Here is a 21,245-nt window from a genome sequence, read left to right as displayed (position 1 = left end):
ACCATCTTCCAAAAGATCAACCGACCAGCTTCTCGAAGAGGCCCAGTCCTGAACGTTAAACCATTAACACCACTTCCTCAAAGTCCCATTCATGTGAACATGTCATATACAATTAGTACCAAATAAAACATCTCGGGCCAAGACATCTGCAGTCTTGTTTGATGTAATTAATGTAGTTCGAGCTACTGAGGACCATGCCTTATGCCTGGGAAGTTAAAAGCTCCTAATTCAATCTACTTTGCGGATCCCACATTGCAGTCGCTTTTACACGTGGAAATGCACAACTCTGATTGCAAGAGTCTGAAATACACATGTATGTGCACAGCACATCACAGCCCCCAATCTACTAGTTACTTACATACTAAAGTCAAGATTTCTCTGCTGTAGCTACCTCATCCTCCAATTTTTGTATTCAAGTCTCTCCTGCTGAAATATCCCAGGTGGCAGCTCTGAAGAGTAGCACAGCAGAATACAACACCGTAGGAAAAGGGGGGGGGGGACCGGATTTGTAGCAGTTTATTTCATCCATGTTCAGGCTATGTATTCAACTCTTACGATGTTTACAGAGCTTGTCAAATCCACATGGTCCTGAAACACAACCTTTCTTTTTCACTAAATGGCATGTGGCGAGCTTGATTGAACTACCATCCATCCACTATAGTGATAGTGGTTGCCTTGGATGTTGTGCTCTCCCCTAATGAAGTCTCACTTAGAAACTGGTCTCTAACATTCCCACGCATCCAGCACAATCTCAAGCTGGAGTGGTTTACCAAAGGTCCACCTCAGTAGATGGAATCCTCATCCAGGTTCACCTCCTCCAGCTCAGTCTAGTAGAACACTTGCAAACTTGGCCCCCTACCCCGATTTAAACCCCATCCAGCTACACTTGTAATGCCAAATAAATACCAGACACCACTACCCAGCTACACTGACCTGGCTTCCACAGCTGGATCTAGACCTCATTTCTTTCTGACTAGCTGCCAGAATGTAAGCGGTTTCAGTTCTTCATTCTTTTAAACGGCAGGACAGACCCATGGAAATCACTAACCACTAAGGTTGAAAAATTATTTGTAGACGATGCCACATGGCAGATGAAAAATCGATCCCTGCCCCAACAGATAAACCCCGGTGCAACACGCAGTGACCAGGGAGTTGCCACCATTCAGCGAGCTAGAGGACTCGGCGACAGCATTCCCACGGTGAAAGATCTGAATTTAATGGCTCAACTTCTCCTTCGTTGCCACGAGAGAGTGCGACTGACTCGTCAGGAGGTCGGTACTACTTCACTATGCCGGAGACTAAATATTTAAACTATTCAAGCATCTACCAAACACATGTATCGCCACGAACTATGACGTAGCTGTGAGGGCACTTGATGCCCATTTTAACCCACAGCTCAATCCAGATTTCAAGAGGTTCTAGCTGCGCCAAGTGCGACAACGCAAAGGAGAGTCCATTGATGCGTTCCAGGCTACACGAGCTGGCTAGCACCTGTACAGCGGACGACCAACCCAAGGATATCAGGGCGCAAGTCCCCCAAGGGTGTCAGGACAAGGTACTCCGAGGCCGAATTCTGCACCAGCCCAACATAAGCTTGAAGACATCATGATCTTGGCGCAAACGCACAACCGGTCAGCAGCGAGGACCAGCAAAATGGACCAGGCTTTCACAAGAGTCCAGGAGAAACCTGCAAACATCAAGATGGAGCGCGCCGATGCACTCCAGACAAGAACGAGGAGTGACATGAACAGAAGACAGAAGCCCCCGACAACCAAGATCAAGTGCATATACTAAGGGTGCGATGAACACCTGGCCAGCGAGTGCCCTGTGCAGGGCTGGACCTGCACCAACTGTGAAATTCCAAACCACTTTGCAGTGGTCTGCAGGAAGAAATCCCAAGGAAGAGACACCAGGAACCAGAGGCCACTGTCAAGGTTTGTACACCAACTATCCATCACAAATATAACACAACAGGACGACCCCAAAGGGGCTAGTAGGCCCTACCAGAGGCTCGAAGACTCCTCCTCAGAAAAAGGTGAGGAAGAGGACTTTTCTCATCTCATTCACACGAGAGATGAAACGCCACCAGAGACCACAGCCGACATGCGTCGTCAAGGGAGCTGGGTCCAAAGTCAGGGCCATCATCGACACAGGGGAGTCAGCCAACGTAATGAGAGTAAAGCAGTATAACGTCTTCTGATCCAAACCGCCCCTCATACTATCCTGAAACAAGATCTTCGCCTACGGAAGCCACTCCCTGACCCCTTCAAATGGAGAAAGTTCGTTCTCATGATATCAGAGGACCAAGAAGTCATGACGAAGATACACGTCTTAGACCAAGAGGCAGACACCCTGATCGGCAGCCACACTGCTGAAGACCTGGGATTAGTCTGCTTCACCAGGAGAATTAGGACACACCAAGTCGATGACTTCCTGGACCAGTTTCCCAAGCTATTCCAGGGCCTGGGCCGCCTCAAGTGTGCACCCATCACCCTACATACCGACCAGTCAGTCGCACCGGTGGCACTGAGACACAAGCCGCGTCCCGTTTCACCTCCGACCCCTATTGGAAAAGGAGCTTGAAAAGCTGGAACAACAAGGGGTGATAGTGAAGGTATCGGGTCCGACACCGTGGGTGGCCCCGACAAACAACCAGGGAAGATACGGCTGTGTATCGACATGACACTACCCAATTGCCCCATCAAGAGTGTGCGACAAATCACACCCACCATGGATGACATCATTGCGGACGTCAACGGCTCCAAGTGGTTCTCTAAAGTGTACCTAAACGCCGGAAACCACCAGCTGCCCCTGGCAGAAGAGAGCCGCTTTCAGCACGCACCTGGGGCTATGCCGGTACAAGCGCCTGACCTTTGGGATTTCGTCGGCTGACGAAGTCTTCCAGAACACAATACATAAGGCACTCTCTCGCCTCTCCTAAAAGTCAGCGATGACATGCTCATTCACTCTGCCACCGCAGCGGAACACCACAAGCATCTGAAACATATGCTGCGGCGCCTCAGAGAACACGGAGTGACGCTACACAGAGACGAGTGCTCATTCTTTCAGCCATCATTGGAGTTCTTTGGGTAGGTCTTCAATCAAGAAGGCATTCAAGTGGACCCCCGCAAGTCACAAATGATAAGACGTGTGCCTGCCCCTGGCACACCCTAGGAAGTACATAGTTTCTTTGGCACGGCCATCTATTGAGGGCCCTAACAAAAGGAGAGTCCAAATGGATCTGGGGCAACCACAAGAAAGAAGCGTTTCAAAAGATCAAGGATGTCCTCCCCAGCGAGGACACTCTGGTATACTTCAACCCCAAAAGACGCACAGAGCTGCTGGTAGACGCCTGCCCCATAGGGCTCACAGCAGCGCTGATCCAAGAACAAGATCGAGGGCGATGGGCCACCCTAGTGTTTGCCAGTAAGTCATTGACACCAACCGAAGCAAGGTATGCCCAAATAGAACGGGAAGCTCTAGCCATCAAGTGGTCATGCAACCACTTCCACCTTTACTTGAGAGGCCAACCCTTTAAGGTCATTACGGACCACCAGTCACTGGTCCCGCTCTTCAAAGGCTCAGAACCTCACCCGCCATCACAGATTGAAAGGTGGGCCATCCAGGAAGTGGTCTTCCGAAAAGGGGCGAAGAACCCAGCAGACTTCCTGTCTTGCCACTCAATACCAGCGGAGGTGCATATACTCCCCGAGGGCATAGAGGAACACATCCGATTGATCTTGATTGCCACATGTCCCCGGTAAATGACACTCAAAGACATCAAAGAGGCGGCAGAGTACGACCCAGTTCATGCATGAGTGATCAAGGCGTCTAGAACGGGCCGCGGAGAGACTTCCTCCGAGAGGCGAACTTTTGGTCCTCAGAGGACAAAAGCGTTGGTGAAGATGTGGAGGGTGCGAAACAAGCTGAGTGCCACCCAAGACTGGTGGAGAAGGTATTGTTCCTGGAATCAGAAGCCATGATAGAAGACCTTTTGCGAAGATGCCCAGCGTGCCAGATTAACAGCCTGCCAGAGCACCCGGCTGCAGTGATCACTGAAGAGCCTGGCAACTACCCTTAGTCCAAGCTGAGTATGGACTTCGGGAGTTTTCCTGGGGGAAGAACCACTCTCTCCTCATAGACGCGCACTCTAAATACCCTGTTGTGGAGGTAGTCTCACCAGCATTCGTCCACATGGCACCTGTCCTCAAGAAGGTGTTTGCGACCTTTGGCCTACACGCTGAAATCCGGAGCAACAGACCTCTGTTCCACGGGGCTTAGTTTGCAGACTCTCTCAAGCAGGCGAGGAATCTGCCACCACCAGATTACCCCGTAATGGCAACAGGCCAATGGGGACATCGAGAGGTTCATGCACACGCTGAACAAGACATTGCGCATAGCCATGGTCAAACAGGCTGACCCGGAACAAAACCTGCACCTGTTCCTCCGAGAATACCGCAGCACTGCACAATGCTCCAGACCCCGTGGGCCCGGTTGTTCAAGGGACCAAGGAGAGACATGATCCCCATTTGTTCGGGGTGGGCTCTACCACCTCATGACATCCATGGCACCCACGCACGCCACGAACAGCTAAATGAACAGGCGAGCATACGATGTTGTGCTACGCCAAAATCTTTACTGCCAGAAGCAACAGTAATCCTCAAAGACAGTCGCCCAGACGGGAAGTTCAGGACCCCGCACGAGCCCGGCACATGGACAGTCACTGCGAACAATGACACCATGGTGACGGCCCGGAAGGGGCCTGAGGAAATATCGCAAAATGTCTCCTGGTTTAAATAAGTTCCACCATATCACTCTGATTCAGACCAAGACGACAGTTGATGGCCGGATAGGAGTGGCTGCACCACAGCCGGCCGAGGTGCCGAAGGTCACGGCTTGGTCACACGTCTGAACCTTCACAAGACACCCACCAAGCAGACACCGGCAGGGTGAGCCGCCTGTCCGAAGTCAACCTCATCGCTACGGTCTTAGATCGAATCCACAGCCAAGCCAGAGGTTCCAGGGCTTTGCCTGTTAAGCATCATGAAAAGTTTTCAAGACCAAGTTGGGGGAAGGACATAACAGGTCAGCGGTCTGTTGCCAACACCTGACCCGGATGTAACCTGCACTTCATCCGCAGGCCAGGCATGGCCCGTGGGGAGTTAATAAATAGGAGTGAACCGCACGGGGTTCATCTCCGGCACTGCTACAAATGTGTCTTGACGTCTGTTGATTCCATGCAGCGTGTCACCTTGCGCACCCCTTACCAAGCTGTCATCTAGGCAGTGATCAAAACCACCACACAGCTAACCAAGCAAATAATTTACTTTATCATTTAAAAGTCTGATTTACCAAATACAGTGGCAGAAAGCCTCTGGTTTTCAGGAACACCCTAACAGTGGTCATTGAAGGCAGCCTCAGAACTTTCTGGGAATTACTGCGACCCCCAAGACAGCCCTTTACATTGGAACAATTTGAAGATTACTCCCACAGAGTAACACTGGAACTTACAAAATAAAGGCGACTGCCACAATTTTGTTAATTTTACACTGGTGTATGCTCAAACTATTTGAGTTAACATTTCGGCACCCTTAAATGAATAACAGTTATTTTTATTTTTTTAACAGCTGCATTTAATTTTAAATGACCAACTTTAACTTTATTTTAATGACATGGCTTAAAACACAACCAGCGAAGGCAGACACTCCTCTCCGTTTGAGCTTTGCCCCACTGCCGAACTACCTTCGCATGCGCTTGTCCTACAAATGTATAGTTTTGATCAGTGGATAACATTTTTGGAGGGAAAAAGGTTTCACCAGATAAATTCCAGAACGTGTGGCTTTGTAATGTTTAAGGTTTTAGTTCAGCAGGTTTCACTAGTTGTTTCTGATCCATAGACTTGGAAACTGGAATTCCAGGCTTTAGAAACACTCCGGTCTGCATTGGTAACTGCTACGATTTAACAGACCGTAAAGTTATAAAACTGCTCGATGTACAATGTGAACGGCTACAAAAATGCCAGTTAGCATGTAGTATCGCTGCCAGGTTAGCTCGTAGGCAGGGTGCAAAGTGCTTTGCCCAACGTCACATGGGCAAAGTCTCAAGGTTAAGAATGAAGCCTTCAGGCGTGCATTACTTCAGCTACTGATGTGGAAACACGCACAACCTCACAGGCACCTACTTCTCATGGCAGAACTGCGCTGGCTCAGGTTAAACAGTGCCTCTAAAATTATGCACATTTTCATGGGTGCAGTGAGTTCCTAAGGCAGTTCCTGTCTCATGCTGCAACTCAAACCAATTGCTCATCGCCTCTCTGCAGCTGGGCACTAGCCGGCTGCCCACCCTTCTACCTTACACAAACCCCATCTCCATAACTAACTGGCTTACACCCTTCCCTCACACCAGCTCATTTCCTCATATCTTCTGTCTTGCACTCCTTCACCATCTTCTCTCAGACATACCACCACCTCTCAACTTATAACACTTCCTTTTGTTCCTAACTCTCCCCATATGCTGTCCCTTAGATCTTTTTACTTACAGACCTGCGATTAAAAAAAAATGGACATTTACAACGCCAATAGCTCCAACTTTTACAAATGCGAGACCCATTTCATTGCAAATGCTTGTTTTTTTAATGTATTACATTGAAATATGCTCTGTTCAGACCATCGCTGAATGCGGCTATGTATAGGGTGACTGCAGCAGAGACCTTTGAGAATGTGACACAATGATGATCGGTTTTCACAAAACAACAACTTTAGAGAACAGCTGGCCCTAATGGGAAGCAGCAGGACCACAAGAAATAAGAGGGATGTGCTTACAAAATATTTATGGACCTCACGGTTCTGAGCACCAAGGCTGAAGGACTTTCCATACTCACCACAAACTTCTCTGCATTCTGCTCCACATGTTTGTAGGTGGGTATGGAGATGGGGACCGCTTGCTTCTCAGAGTAGTCATAGAATGACTGCCCTGAGGAATCGTCACTGGGATCGAGGTTGTCGGCCTCGTGGGGTGGAACGGATAACACTGTTAGAACGAGCTCCTTCTCGCCGGCACGGATCAGGTCTACCACTTGCTTATGAGTCGCACCTTCCACGTTCACGCCGTTTCTGCAACAGAAAAATACAGTTTGCTTCACTAAATCCATCATCAAAACAAATTTATTTCCAAAGCAATCAGTTTCAAATATAAGATGCCTCCAACTCTTCCTAATTAGAAGAATTGATTCCCCAGAAATTTATACAAGGCCATGTTAGTTGTACACCACAATGTACGACTGCAAACAGTGCTTTTTCCAGCCAATCCGTGGCGGGCCTCAGAACTGCATGCTGTTTACTGTAAAGTAAAAATTAGGGCGTCAGCCACTGACAAGGAGGGAATGACAAGGAGAACAGAATGTCACAGAAGGACAGAGACCGAAGTCTGCAATTTTCCTTTTGTATTTTCATGAACACTGTTTAATAAGTGTGTTGCATTTCAAAAGAGGTGGGTATTTCAGGCCCGTTGGTTCAGTCAATTCAATACTTTAGAGCCCTTCAAAAGTCCAACGTGTCGCGCTCCCTGCCCCACACATTTTCGAGGAGAAAATATACCAGAGTTTGATCAACATGAACAATTAATTTTTTAAGGCAGATTTAAGATAGGTCTGCAAAGCTGCTGTATCCTTATGTAACTGCACTGTAGACTTATACCCCAAAAGCTTAAAGTTTACTGCATGCAATTACAAAGTACACTTTGCTAGTAATGACAGGAGTCCCACTGTGCAATTGGGCACTGGTTTAAATGGAGTGGGATCAGTCAAGTGAACAGTGTCAGTGGTCTATGTCAGTTGGCTGGGCCTGATTAAGTAACATCAAAGACAGGCCAGAAAAGCAGGTTTACTTTTATCCTGAAAAGAGACAAATTATCCTTTTTCTTAACTGTGCAGTTGGAGGAATAATTTCAATGCGAATCGAGGAGTTGTAGCAGATACATGATCACAGTATTGAACAAAGCACTTCACTTTTCTGAACGACCACTTCTTGTGGTAAGTAGTCTCCATGAGGCTCTAGACCCTCTAGGCTTCTCAGTAAGTCTCATATGGCAAGATGTCAGGAACCAGGTCAATGAATTCAGCAATACTGTTTGGATAGCTCGCAATGATATATTCATCAACTAGAAAACTCACAGCTGCATGGACGATGCTGTTGGTGTCATCCACAGTAGAATCATGTAGGAGAAGGCAGCACTTTATAACTGAGCTGGGAGTGAAAGCGAGACGGAAAGCCAAAGGACCATCAAAGTACTGCCATTCAAACTCAAATATGAATACTTCAGCACATTGCCTGGGCATTTTTGGGTCTGGTTTGGCAGCAGAGGTGTAGCAGACCTTGTGTTCAACAGAAAATCCGTGTTCAGAGACAGAGAGGCGTAGACCCCACCCAAATGTTTATTAACTACTGCATTCGATTGGGCAGACGTGTGTGCTTCAGCCGGAGGGAAAAAGAGTTCTTGCCTTACACTTTATGCCTTGTTGGAAAGCTTATGCTCATTACAAGAGACGTACAGGGGAGTGGCTTCATATCACCCACGACATTGTTTGGGGCCAAGGACAACATGTTTTTATGTCCATTTTGGCCACTATGACACAGGGATTAAGCATACTTGTCCAAACACTGTCTGCTAGTTTACAACAATATGGATCTGTTAAAGACTATAGCCCTCCGCTTAAGCAAGGTTTTGGTATCCATATCTACATATGGTTGCTTTACTATTAGGGCGAGCATTCATAGGAAATGCTGTGAGCTCAACTTGCATTACTAACAGCAGTTCAGTATAAAAACATGTTTGCAATATTTAACAATGCTGTTATATAAGCTCCTAGAAGGCTCACCGATTATATACCAATATACGCATAACCATGAAAGCAAGAGTGGAGATGGTTTGTTCCCTAAAAAAAAGTGTGCAAAAAAAACTTGGAAGAAAAAACAAGCATTTACAATGCAATGGTTTCGCCTTTGGAAAAGTTAGAGCTATTGGCATTGTAAATGACAAAAATTTGTATTTGTGTTGGTTTTGAAAACAGATAAATAAATGGCATTGTCATTTACATTGCCATTAGCTTAATCTCTCGCAAATGTGAGACCTATTGTACCCAACGGACGAGCTCAGCAGACCGCAATTACTACCACACACACCCACCCACACCCACACACACCCACACACACCCACACACAGCCACACACACCCACACACACCCACACACACAGCCACACACACAGCCACACACAGCCACACACACAGCCACACACAGCCACACACACAGCCACACACAGCCACACACAGCCACACACAGCCACACACAGCCACACACAGCCACACCGAGCCACACACACCGAGCCACACACACCGAGCCACACACACCGAGCCACACACACCGAGCCACACACACCGAGCCACACACACCGAGACACACACACCGAGACACACACACCGAGCCACACACACCGAGACACACACACCGAGACACACACACCGAGCCACACACACCGAGACACACACACCGAGACACACACACCGAGACACACACACCGAGACACACACACCGAGACACACACACCGAGACACACACACCGAGACACACACACCGAGACACACACACCGAGACACACACACCGAGACACACACACCGAGACACACACACCGAGACACACACACCGAGACACACACACCGAGACACACACACCGAGACACACACACCGAGACACACACACCGAGACACACACAGCCACACACACACAGCCACACACACCCACTCACCCACACCCACACACACCCACCCACCCAGAGCCACACACACCAACCCAGAGCCACACACACCCACCCACCCAGAGCCACACATACCCAGCCAGAGCCACACACACCCAGCCAGAGCCACACACACCCACCCACAGCCACACACACCCACCCACAGCCACACACACCCACCCACAGCCACACACACCCACCCACAGCCACACACACCCACCCACAGCCACACACACCCACCCACAGCCACACACACCCACCCACAGCCACACACACCCCCAGAGCCACACACACCCACCCACCCAGAGCCACACACACCCACCCACCCAGAGCCACACACCCACCCACCCAGAGCCACACACACCCACCCAGAGCCACACACACCCACCCAGAGCCACACACACCCACCCACCCAGAGCCACACACACCCACCCACCCAGAGCCACACACACCCACCCACCCAGAGCCACACACACCCACCCACCCAGAGCCACACACACCCACCCACCCAGAGCCACACACACCCACCTACCCAGAGCCACACACACCCACCTACCCAGAGCCACACACACCCACCCAGAGCCACACACACTCAGGAGAGCAAGCACAGCAAGGGGGCAGGGAAGCAAGCTTGTGCGAGAGAAGTCCTAGTAATCAAGTTTCATGTGTGAAGTCAGCAGTTGAAAACAAATCGTTTTCACCAACCCTTGTTTAGGTTTGTGTGTCTGCCTTTGAAGTGAATCCTTTGCAGAAATGGTCGACGAGGGGGTTACACAAGGGTTTCAGGCAGGCTAGCAACGGTTGAGCCAGTCATCTAGAGCCTGTTGTGAGAGGATGTGGTGCTTGAACAGTCATGCCACATGACTTTTGGATAACTATAAGGTCGCAGTATTACATTAGGCCCCATGGAGGTTAGGGGTGGCTCTTATCCTGCAGGAACCTCAGGTGGAATATTCAAGGTTCACAACAGACAAGAGGTTTTGGATAGTGGTTACAGATACCAGCCAATTTCGACACCATCAGTGAAAAGTGATACATCTAACTTATTGGCAAGAACAGATGGTACCTGAAATATAGCAGTCTTTGGTTCGTTTCAGCCTCAACCAAGGGAGAGGAACGAAGACCTGGGGTCACCACTGGAAGCATGGGCTTCTACTTTAAGCTTGCAGATTGGCATCAATAAGAGGATTACGTTAAGGCACAGGAGAAAGAATTAGTAAGTCTGAACATTTGTGGCTTGAATTAAGCTACTGCTACACCAATGCTGTGCATGACCTGTACTTAAAGGAGGGAAATAGGACCAGTCTGACTTAGCATAAGACCAAAGGTGTTTTGATGCTCTGTTGTCTTGCATTTGTCGTCAAGGAAGTTGGCTATCATGACGTGACTTCATCCTCATCTTTCATAGAAACACTGTCACCATAGGAGCAGATACCCATTAAAAGCGTCACTCTCCAATGCCTAGATACAAAGTAAATGAGGCTACAGTACCTTGGTTTCAACTGCAAAGTTGCTCTAATGGTATTAAGTACCCCGTTCCCTGTCCATTCTCATCATGCAAGAGGATACCAGATTACACCTAGAAACTCTGGCATAATCATTCCTCAACCAAATGTCTACTGCCAGCCCAGGAAATTACTGGTACAGATTGTAGGCGTATTGCAGTAGAAGAGAAACTGAAGAATCTCTTGTTAAGGGAGCGGTCAGATTACTCCCATTCATCTCCAGAGCTCGCCCAGCCACTTCAGTCATTTTTGGGGCAAGTGCTACTAATGAGGGAACTGCTGAGAGATGCTGGCAGCCGTTGGTTCCAGTGGTGGCAAGCTGGTTGGTCCACAGGGGTGCTGGGGGTTCTCCAGACCAGGACTATTTTGAGATAGTGTGAAAATGGAACTACTGTTCTTACAGATGGACCGCGGATAGGCTGGCAAAACTCCATCCAGCCCACCCTTTGTACTCTATTTTGTGGTTCGAGACAAAGGTTTTAGTACCTTATAAAACAATCTTCTTGCAGAAAAGGTCAATAGCCAAAGAGTAATAGGTTTCATCTTTTTTTACCAGTACGATGCTTGAGGAATCTGACCCACAGTATTTTTAAGAGGATTAGTAGTACAAGTGGGCATCATTAGCTCATACGGGTCTCGCACTTGCATGATTTGCTAATATGGCCGGTGCAACAAACCCAAGCAGGTTCCTTTCCACAGAGAAGCAGTGGATAACAAGGACTGTAACAGTGATGCGTCATCTGCAGTCCCACACTGCAGAAGATATACCCTTTGCGGTCCGGTCAGAATGGGGGGAAAAAATATAAAGAGGGGGGGGGGGGGGGGAGAGAAGAGACCCCCCCCACACACACAAAGCAAATAGGCGAGGCTAGCATAGAGTCTACACTAATATTTTGGAAAAGTGTGCAGCAGCGAGATAATTGTTTACTTTCTGAAAATAAAGAAACGAAGAAAAAAACAAATACATTCAATTTGTGAAGATTCAGTGTACTTTTGAGATGCAAAATAGACCCCGTGCCCTGCTGTGGCAACACACGTGGGCAGTTAGCCTGGTACACCAGAAGCCAATAGCATTAGGTGCGACAAAAATACTTTGAGGGGCGGAGTCAAGGCCCAATATTTATACGGTTAGGAATCGGCAACAATAGGTCAAGCAGACATACACGTTTTCGAGGCAGACCGGAAGCTTATGGTCTCCTAAAACAAAGAGCATGCAATTAGGGATTTGTGGGAAGAATTTGTGCTTGAACGGGGAGTTGATCCTTATTTTATTTAATGCATTTTTATAAAGCGCAGACTTTATCCGAAGGTGTCCGAGCACTGTACAATAGAACCAGTTACCTTGATGAGAGAACTGTTACAGGAATGGTAAAACAAAAATAGCATGCCATAGAATCAAAGCGACGCAGGCAAAAAGCACAATCTTAAGTACAGCAAGCACAGACTGTACAAACAAAATTATAAATATACGTGACAAATTTACAGTGACTAAAGAACTTCCTGGCGGGGTCCTCAATCCCTCGAAACTATTACAAACCCCTAAAAACCAATATAAAGGTGTGGGGGGGAGGGAGTCTTTCGGGGTAAGCACGTGAACATTCAGATGCACGTGTCATACATGGAAGCAAATCCACATAACCACCTATTCCTCCATCGCCTGCACAGCGACGAAAGACCTCTTCGGGTTGTCCGGGGACTCACAAAAACCACAAGCGCGATCACCCAATCTTAACTCCCTCCGACTGATTCCTGTACAGTGGACGTTGCCACAGCACCCTCACTCACCTCGAAAGCAGCGCTAAAACTTACGGCGTCTTACCGTTCTCCCCGCGATCCAGCAGCCTCCTCGCACCGTCAGACGCTCGGTTTTCGCTGGTCAGCAAAGTTCTGACTGCATCTCAGCCGGCCAATCGCTGCGCGTCTAGTTACCATTGAGCGGTGTCTCTCGCTAGCATCCTTTGGGAATTGTAGTTTACTAATCACGCTGCCTGGGCTAGTGGCGTCACAGCAAAACTATAAATCCCAAGAAAGAACGGGACGGAAAGCTTCCACCCCGGCCGGTACAGGTGATTTCAATTGTTTTGAAAACAGGAGAAATGTACACAAATTGATACAAAAATGGCAATACATCAAAGAAAACCTACGCTAATCACTGCGCTCTTTACAAGTAGGAGAAATACGAAATCCATGTGCGTAGGAAACATTCAATTTCGGTGGAGGGGCGTGGTAGGATGTTTAGACACATTTGGGAAGAGCTGAGCCAGCCGACTGTCTTATAAGCCTTAGCCGAACCATCAGGGCAAACAATTTTATAAAAACATAAGAAGGCACGGACAACTGGAGGGAGGGAGGGCGGGGGATAAACAAGGCACAACTCCTCCTTGTGGGCGTGTTTTTCGTGCTCTCCCCTTCCCATTGGCTGGAAGGTAAAATTCCAGCCAATGGGAAGAGGAGAGGGCGGGACTTAAAAAAAGACAGAAACGCCCCGAATCGGGGAAACCGTGATTGACAGCCAATCTCTTCCAATGGCTAGCCTCCATTTATGGAGCTAGCCAATGGAAGACAGAGGCGGGACTAAGCCCCATACTGTAGGACATAAGATTTCGCCCTGGGCGGAGCACCTGCTTTGCAGGTGCTACGGCCAGGGCGAAACCTAAAAAAGAATCTCTAAACTATTGTTCAACTCTCAGCAAAGGATTCTCTGCAGTATCATTTAGTAACATGTGTTTGATGCATGGATAAATGTTTTTTTTTAAAGCAAGAAACAATGATAAATGAGAGCAAAACCTTTAATGAGCAAAATTAAAATAAATGAGGGGTCTAATTCCTTACAGAATTCACAAAGGCTGCAGCGTGCGTCTTTGCATTGGTGCAGATTTAACATTTTCAGAAAATCCCAGAAGTCCACAGATGTAGGCCTAAAAATGGTACTGCTAGCAAACGTTTGTGAATTCCATTTTCACAGACTAAAATCTGCTGAGCAATTACAGATTCAATTTTCCTACAATGGACAAATGGAATTCTTTAAAGTAAAAGTACATTTGTGAAGCGTCTAGTCTCTTGGACAAGTAGATATTTAATTTAGAAAAGCAAGCATTGGAATCACCAATAGGTCTCGACTTTAGGACATTATAAGTGTTTACCCATGCAACAGTTGATGTTGCACCAAGGATATTGTGCTGCATAAATAAATACTTCTAAGGTCCCAAAGGCGAGACCTATTGGCTATGCCAATGCTTGTTGTATACTTGAGTTGCTGGCTAAAACAAGCAATTTCTGTGAGTCAGACATGTGCAATGAGTGGTAGGAAGTGAACAGCTGGGGGCAAGATATGCAGTGGCACCTTGGCAATTTAATGGGAATGTTTATTAGCCGCAGGGAAGTCCAGCACGCATTGCGGTCAGCAGCCCCTTAGAATGGTATCACAAAGCTCTCAGACAAAAAGTGCAGCTCAGTGCTCCTGGGTAAACATAGTACGTTTTTGACACAGCTGGTGGATAAAGATAGAGGGTACAAGATGATGAAAGTCCATTGGGTTCTAGACATGCTGTCTGGTTTGCCCTTTTGTTGTGCCCTCTTCCATTCTTTCTATCCACTAGAAAGTTACAGGATGGATTGCACACATACAAACCGATGTCTGCTATTGATGTACATTGCAAGATCGTTCATATACATCCAATTATATAGTTTTGTGCAGTATGAAGTCACTACAGAGGGCGAAGGTACGCAGCTGCATTACATGAACAACACAAAACTTAAGAGGTAAGCTGAGCCCGATCGGATGCAAGGAGCGGACCTTTAGTAGCGATTCCTCTGCCACGGTCATCACAAAGTTTAAGCGGTTCTACAGAATCCCAACTATCAATCTTCATGGGTTACGGAACTAGAGGTAGTTCGGTTCTGTTCTCAGGTGGAGGTTCAAACAGTTCTGTGGTCTAACTCAGTACGCCCATCGTTCTGCATCCATGTTCCAGTCACCCAAACATTCATTGTTTGGCGAGGATCAAGATGGCGGTATATAGGCTCCTAGCTGGGACGTAGTAAGTGTTAGTTTTAAAGCATGCTTGGGGAAGGGGGTAGGTATAGGGGGTAAATGGGTTCCCACCATGTAACAGTCCTTAATATCAAGTTATTTTTACTAACCGATGCTGAATTTGGCAAGTTAAAATAGGTTTCTTCTATTTGAATGTATGTCCGACCTAAAATTCGATAGTGGTGGTTTCACCAACCAGATTTTTCACCAAGGTTTCATTTCATCAAGTGCTTTAGGCCTTGCAAAAGGTATGAAAATAAGTTGAAAGTACAAAATAAGTTCCCACATGCCGGAGATCTCTGCAGTAGATGCATTAACCTACTACACTATCATCGCAGCAAGGAGGAAGTGTCAGTTTATTCAACGAGATAGGGGGGTATGAAAGTGACAGTGAGGAGGGATTGTGAATCCTGCAGCAAGACCGGTGCTCTCCCTAGGAGTTCGGCAGACTCCGGATCCCGTGACTCGGTGTCTCTACAACTCCCTGCTTCATCCCCAGGCTGCACCAGGTATATGTAGGCCACGCCAGGTTCATCAACACCTAGAATGTCCTATTAATTAAAAACTGCAATCATCTTCTCACACTTGACGTTACTGACAAGCAGCAGCTGCTACCTGGAGACCCGGCCGCAGCCCCTCCTCAGCTCTGTGTTGTGTCTGAACAAGAAGCAGCGCGGGATGCAGGCCCTCCATAGGTCACCCAGTGTAGTGTCCACAGGGGCCCAGCAGGAGTCAGAAGCAAGAATATCTAAAGATGCAGAGAAAAGGATTCACTGAAATAAGCAGCAGAGGCACACACTTTGGTGTCAAATCATCGAAGCTGCGGCCTTTCTGGACGTGTGTCAAATGGTAAAATACGAAGTGTAGATGGAAAGATAAAATCCTGATACAATAGTTGAAATCAGTATATCGAAAACAACAGGTCGCATACCCAAATCCCGGAAAACCGTAATCTTCAGTAGTGAGAGCAATAACGCCGAAGTAAAAATCGCAAACTCAAAATGCGAATAAAGAAATTAAAACACAAGCGCTGAAACACAAGCGTGGCCCTGCGGCCGTGAAAGTTAATTGTTGTGAGAGAAAGGGGGAGCAGGAGGTGAGCCTGCGAGTGGTGCGCTCTTGGGAGAGTCTTCACTTTTCAAGCACTGCATTCATGCTTGTGGCGCACCCCTGCTCGCACCTGCAAGGTGGATGCCGCCCCAAGCACAGTGCAACAGCTAAAGGCTGCGTAGGCGAGACCTAAAAAAAAAATAATCACCCTTGCGCCCAAATTGGTAACAGCAGGAGGCTGTTATTTTTTTTTTTTTTTTTTTTTTTTTTTTTAAGAGTGGTCTGCTTAATTCAGACACTCTGTTGATCACCACCCCCTTTTCTGAATCGTTTTTGGCCACTAAATTTATTTATTATATCCCCGGATAGGAGCCATAATTGCCCGAGGTGTAGTGCAGAGGGGGCGGGTTTCCTTCACCTGGCTTGGGAGTGCCCCTTGGTACATGACTTTTGGGTTGAGGTGGTAGCGCGCATTGCCCGGATTACACACCTTAGCTTGCAATTAGACCCGCTTCACTGTCTACTGGCGCTAGTGCCCAAACCCAGGAAGAGGGGTCTATCCTACAAATTGCTGCAACTCCTGTTGGTTCTGGCGAGGAGGCGGGTGGCCATTACCTGGATGGGACAGAGGGCGCCTGAAATCCCTAGCTGGTTGCGAGACGCCAGGGAATGGGCCTTGGCGGAGGAGACATATATGCAGAGCACACACAGGGATGGGAAGCTCCAGGATGACTTGCTCGCTTGGAGAGCCATGTGTATTGAGGGGATGGAGGGGGAGGACTCTGACGCTACTAGCGCGGAGCTGTTTTCCTCCGTTTCCTCGGAGTCTGATGAAGGTGGGGGGTTCTGGGGCAGGGGGTCGGGAGGCAGTGTAGCAGTCCCCTGTGCCATGCCGATATTCCTTGTTGCGTGCATATGTCTTTCATTGTGACTACCATTTGACCACACTATATTATAAGGACCGCGTTTTAGTGGGCCCTTGCCTTTCTCTCCTTATGTGACTGTATCAGCGTTACAAATGCCATTCTTAGGGGGGTTTTCGTTGCTGTTCTGTTGTTGTTTAGGTTGGCACTGCATCATAAATGAAAATTGGCGTAGATATTGATATTGTTTATGTGATTTTGGAAGCACAAGAGCGAATTCCTTTAATTGGTTCACAGGTTTCCCCGTGACGCCGCACTGCCTCCGGGATGTGGGCCACATCTGGCTGTGTACCCCCTTTTTGGACCGGGCCTGCCTGGTCCGTATGTGATAACTGACTTGCTAATTGTATACTTTGTGCCTTCTTTGCTATCATCGCCAACAAAAATAAAAAATTTAAAAAAATAAAAAAAATAAAAAAATAAAAAAACAGCAGGAGGCTAATTGCACCATTTGTCAGATGCCTACATCTAAGCTGTTACTATGAAGAGTAAAAACAAGGAGGCATCACTAATTTATTTATTGTAAAAAGCAGATTATAAAGTCTATAGACCTGTAGGGGTGGATTGCTATTGTACTGTGGGAAAACTTGAACACAGGTATGCTGTATCACAACCTCACAGATTATCTGAGCTCCCAGGAACTTTGCTAATAGTAGCTCTCTGAAACCTTGGTGATAGAAAATGTACACAGTTAAAATCGGTTAATCTCACTTAGGAGAGAGCGCTTGTATTTAGAAAACTGTATGTAAATTGTTGTCTTGTGGGAACGTAGGTTTAATACTAGAGGACTGAGTTGGTTATGGTGGCAAGCCAATGAATAAAGGCTCGAATCTGGATTGGTTCACTGGTAAAACCTTACGTCAAATGACACTTGGCCTACCTGTACATTATAAAAAGTTACAGAGACAATATGACTCAATTAAAAGCCTGTAGCTAGATTTCTTGTAAGAAAAATAAAATCTAACAAATTACTACAGCAGGCAAAGGTGTTATTGGTTACCCTCCCTTCTACCAGAGGCCAGAACATGGGCATTGTGAGAATCCTTGTTAGTTCTTTAGGAGGACTGAATGTTTTGGCCGTTGCAATTCTAGACTTATTTGTAATTTTACGACAGTTGCCTAGATAGAAATTTTTACCTCAACAGTAAGCGTGTTGGTTATTCTGTCAAGTTAAAGGCTATTGGCCTGGCTGGTTCACAGGAAAATGCCATGTACGGTCCCACAGGAAGATCAGATTATGAAAGGTTAGGACAAGGGAGGAAGAACAACCTATTTTTTTTTTTAGAAAACATGTGTTACAGTGACTATGCCTTTAAGGGCAGATTCCTAATACACTGTGCTAAAGTCGGTTAGCAAGTATTTTGCTTAGGGATTACTTTAGTAACCAAAATTTGTGTGTTACTTAAGCCCCATATGAAAAAGCAGATGGTAAAAGGCTTCCACCGAGATAATCCTGATTAGACCTTTTAGGAGGGGTTGTATATATTTTGTGTCAATTGTCTTTTTGCACATTAATAATGTCTTGATGGTTTTTGTTTTGCGGGAAGTGTTCGCTTTCATATAGTAGGTCTGATTTTTTTTGTGGTAACAAGCCAATGGTAAAGGCGATGTTACAGATTGGCTCTCTGGAAAACTTGACGCCGGATGCCACAGACCACCTGTTTATTATGAAAAACGACGAAAAACTAAGTAGGCATGGCTTACTTCCTGTGAGAAGCATATGCTAAAGTCAACAGGCCAATAAGGGTAGATTATTATTACAAAAACGGAATAGAAGATGCACAGCAATCCAGTTAAATAATATTTTAGTTATAGACTTGGTTAAGGTAGGTTGCTCTCACAGGTAGCGTGGCTGTCCACTACGCTAACAAATATAGTTCAAATGTGCATACATACAACTGAATGCATCCCTGTATGAGGCACTCCTTAAGGTTCAAAAAAACAATGACTCCACTGAAGGTCGATTCATATTTTCAGAGTTTATATGAAATAGTCACTTTCATTTTTAAAGTTCAACATATCCAACGATGTAATGATGAATGTCTCATTAATCAACGAATTAATACCAACTCCAATGCATTTCGGGTAAGGTACCCTTTGTCAAGGAGAACTGTGGGGGACAAAGAAGATATCATGAATAACGCGAAGAGGAAATGGTGTTAAAAAATCACGTATAAGTGATGCATTAGATATCATGCATCTCCGTGTCAATGGTTATTAGTCACGTGTTTAATATCCCCAGTGTAATAACAAGCATTTGCAATGCAATAGGTCTCGCAGCATTCAAGTTTGAGTTATTGGCATTGTATATGACAATGTGTTGCATGAATTCTTTTCCAAACTCTGTATTGGCTGGTGGTGTTTGTGCCCGGTGAAAGCGTGCACTGACGGATGGTGGTGTTTGTGCCCGGTGAAAGCGTGCACGAACAACTTATGGCGTCTGTGCCTGGTGAAAGTGTGCACTGACGGCTGGTGGTGTTTGTGCCTGGTGAAAGGGTGCACTGGTGGCTGGTGGTGTTTGTGCCCGGTGAAAGCGTGCACTGACGGCTGTTGGTGTTTGTGCCTGGTGAAAGGGTGCACTGGCGGCTGTTGGTGTTTGTGCCCGGTGAAAGCGTGCACTGACGGCTGGTGGTGTTTGTGCCTGGTGAAAGCGTGCACTGATGACTTATGGTGTCTGTGCCTGTTGAAAGTGTGTACTGACGGCCGGTGGTGGGTATGCCTGATGAAACCATGTACTGATGGCTAGTGGTGTGTGTGTGCCTGTTGAAAGTGTGCACTGATGGCTGATGGTGTGTGTGCATGGTGGAAAAGCGTGCACTGACATGTTTAGAAGTAAAGTGCGCCATACTGCGATTGCTACAATAGTTAATTGTGGATGTGCTAACCATTGATGCGTGCACTGATGGCTGGTGGTGTGTGTGTGCTTGTAGAAAATGTGCACTGATGGCTAATGGTGTGTGTGCCTGGTGGAAGTGTGCACTGCCAGCTAGTGGCGTGTGTGCCCGGTGAAAGCGTGCATTGACGGCTGATGGGGTGTGCCTGGTGAAAGTGTGCACTGACGGTTGGTGGTGTGTGTGTGCGCCTGGTGAAAGCGTGCACCGACGTCTGGTTCTGTGTGCGTGTGGTGGAAGCGTGCATTGATCGCTGGTGTTGTTTAAATAGCAACATACTTGGGTCCAGCATATAGAGCACTCTTTTTAAACAGGCATTAAGAGTGAGACAGCACACAATGATCCAATGGTAATTACTAGTTGAAGGCAAATCGCATATAGAACATTAGGAACACTGCAATTCTTTACATTGATTCAGACGGTCCTTGCTGCATTCAGGACATTATCAAAAATCAGTCTGTTTCGTGAGAAGTAATACCTTACATCCTAAACAGCTGTTTTAACAGAATGTTCCCGACTTTAAAAAGAGAGATGACTAAAACATTGGCAGGGAGGCAGCATCCTGAATTTAGGTTGTATGAATGTTACTTTATTGTTTGACTGAAAGAAAAAAGCTCAACTATAATAAACTCCTAGCCAACGCTGCAACACCATTCTGCCAGCTAAGCAAGCCGAGTAAGAAGGGATGTGCGGACTTCACCCGAAGGTGTCAGAGCGAATTCACAATAGAAACAGAACTGATACATGAGAACATTACTAGTGAACAAAATACAAAGGCAAACGTTACATTACATGAGGCAAAAGTGACAATGATAACAAACCGTGCCTTACACAGTGTGTAAGGCACTTTTTGTTATCTTAGTCTAAGCCCGCCTGATTCTATGAAATGGCGGCGGGACGCGGGACAGGCCTTTATCCTTTTCTTTCACTTTCCGTTCCGCACTTCCGCCGCCGCGTATGCGCGTGCCGCGTGCGTGGGGGGCGTGGGCAGCAGGGCTGGCTGCTGCTGAGTGGTGGTGAGCAATGCCAGGCAGCCCCAGGGCACGCACAACAT

At 47.0% G+C, this 21,245-nt stretch overlaps 1 protein-coding gene across 1 annotated transcript in view; it reads right to left on the bottom strand.

Moving 5' to 3' along the window:
• SNX27 (sorting nexin 27) overlaps positions 1-21,245 on the bottom strand; it is a 145,941-nt gene that overhangs the window by 64,587 nt on the left and 60,109 nt on the right. The window contains exon 2 of the mRNA XM_078669586.1: positions 6,881-7,112. Within this exon, the coding sequence (XP_078525712.1) occupies positions 6,881-7,112 (232 nt within the window). The remainder of the gene's footprint in view (positions 1-6,880; positions 7,113-21,245) is intronic.

Source organism: Lissotriton helveticus, chromosome 12 (genome assembly GCF_964261635.1).
Source record: "Lissotriton helveticus chromosome 12, aLisHel1.1, whole genome shotgun sequence".
Lineage (NCBI taxonomy): Eukaryota > Metazoa > Chordata > Amphibia > Caudata > Salamandridae > Lissotriton > Lissotriton helveticus.
The sequence above is the reverse complement of the archived record's forward strand: the minus strand, read 5'-3'. Positions and strand labels throughout refer to the sequence as shown.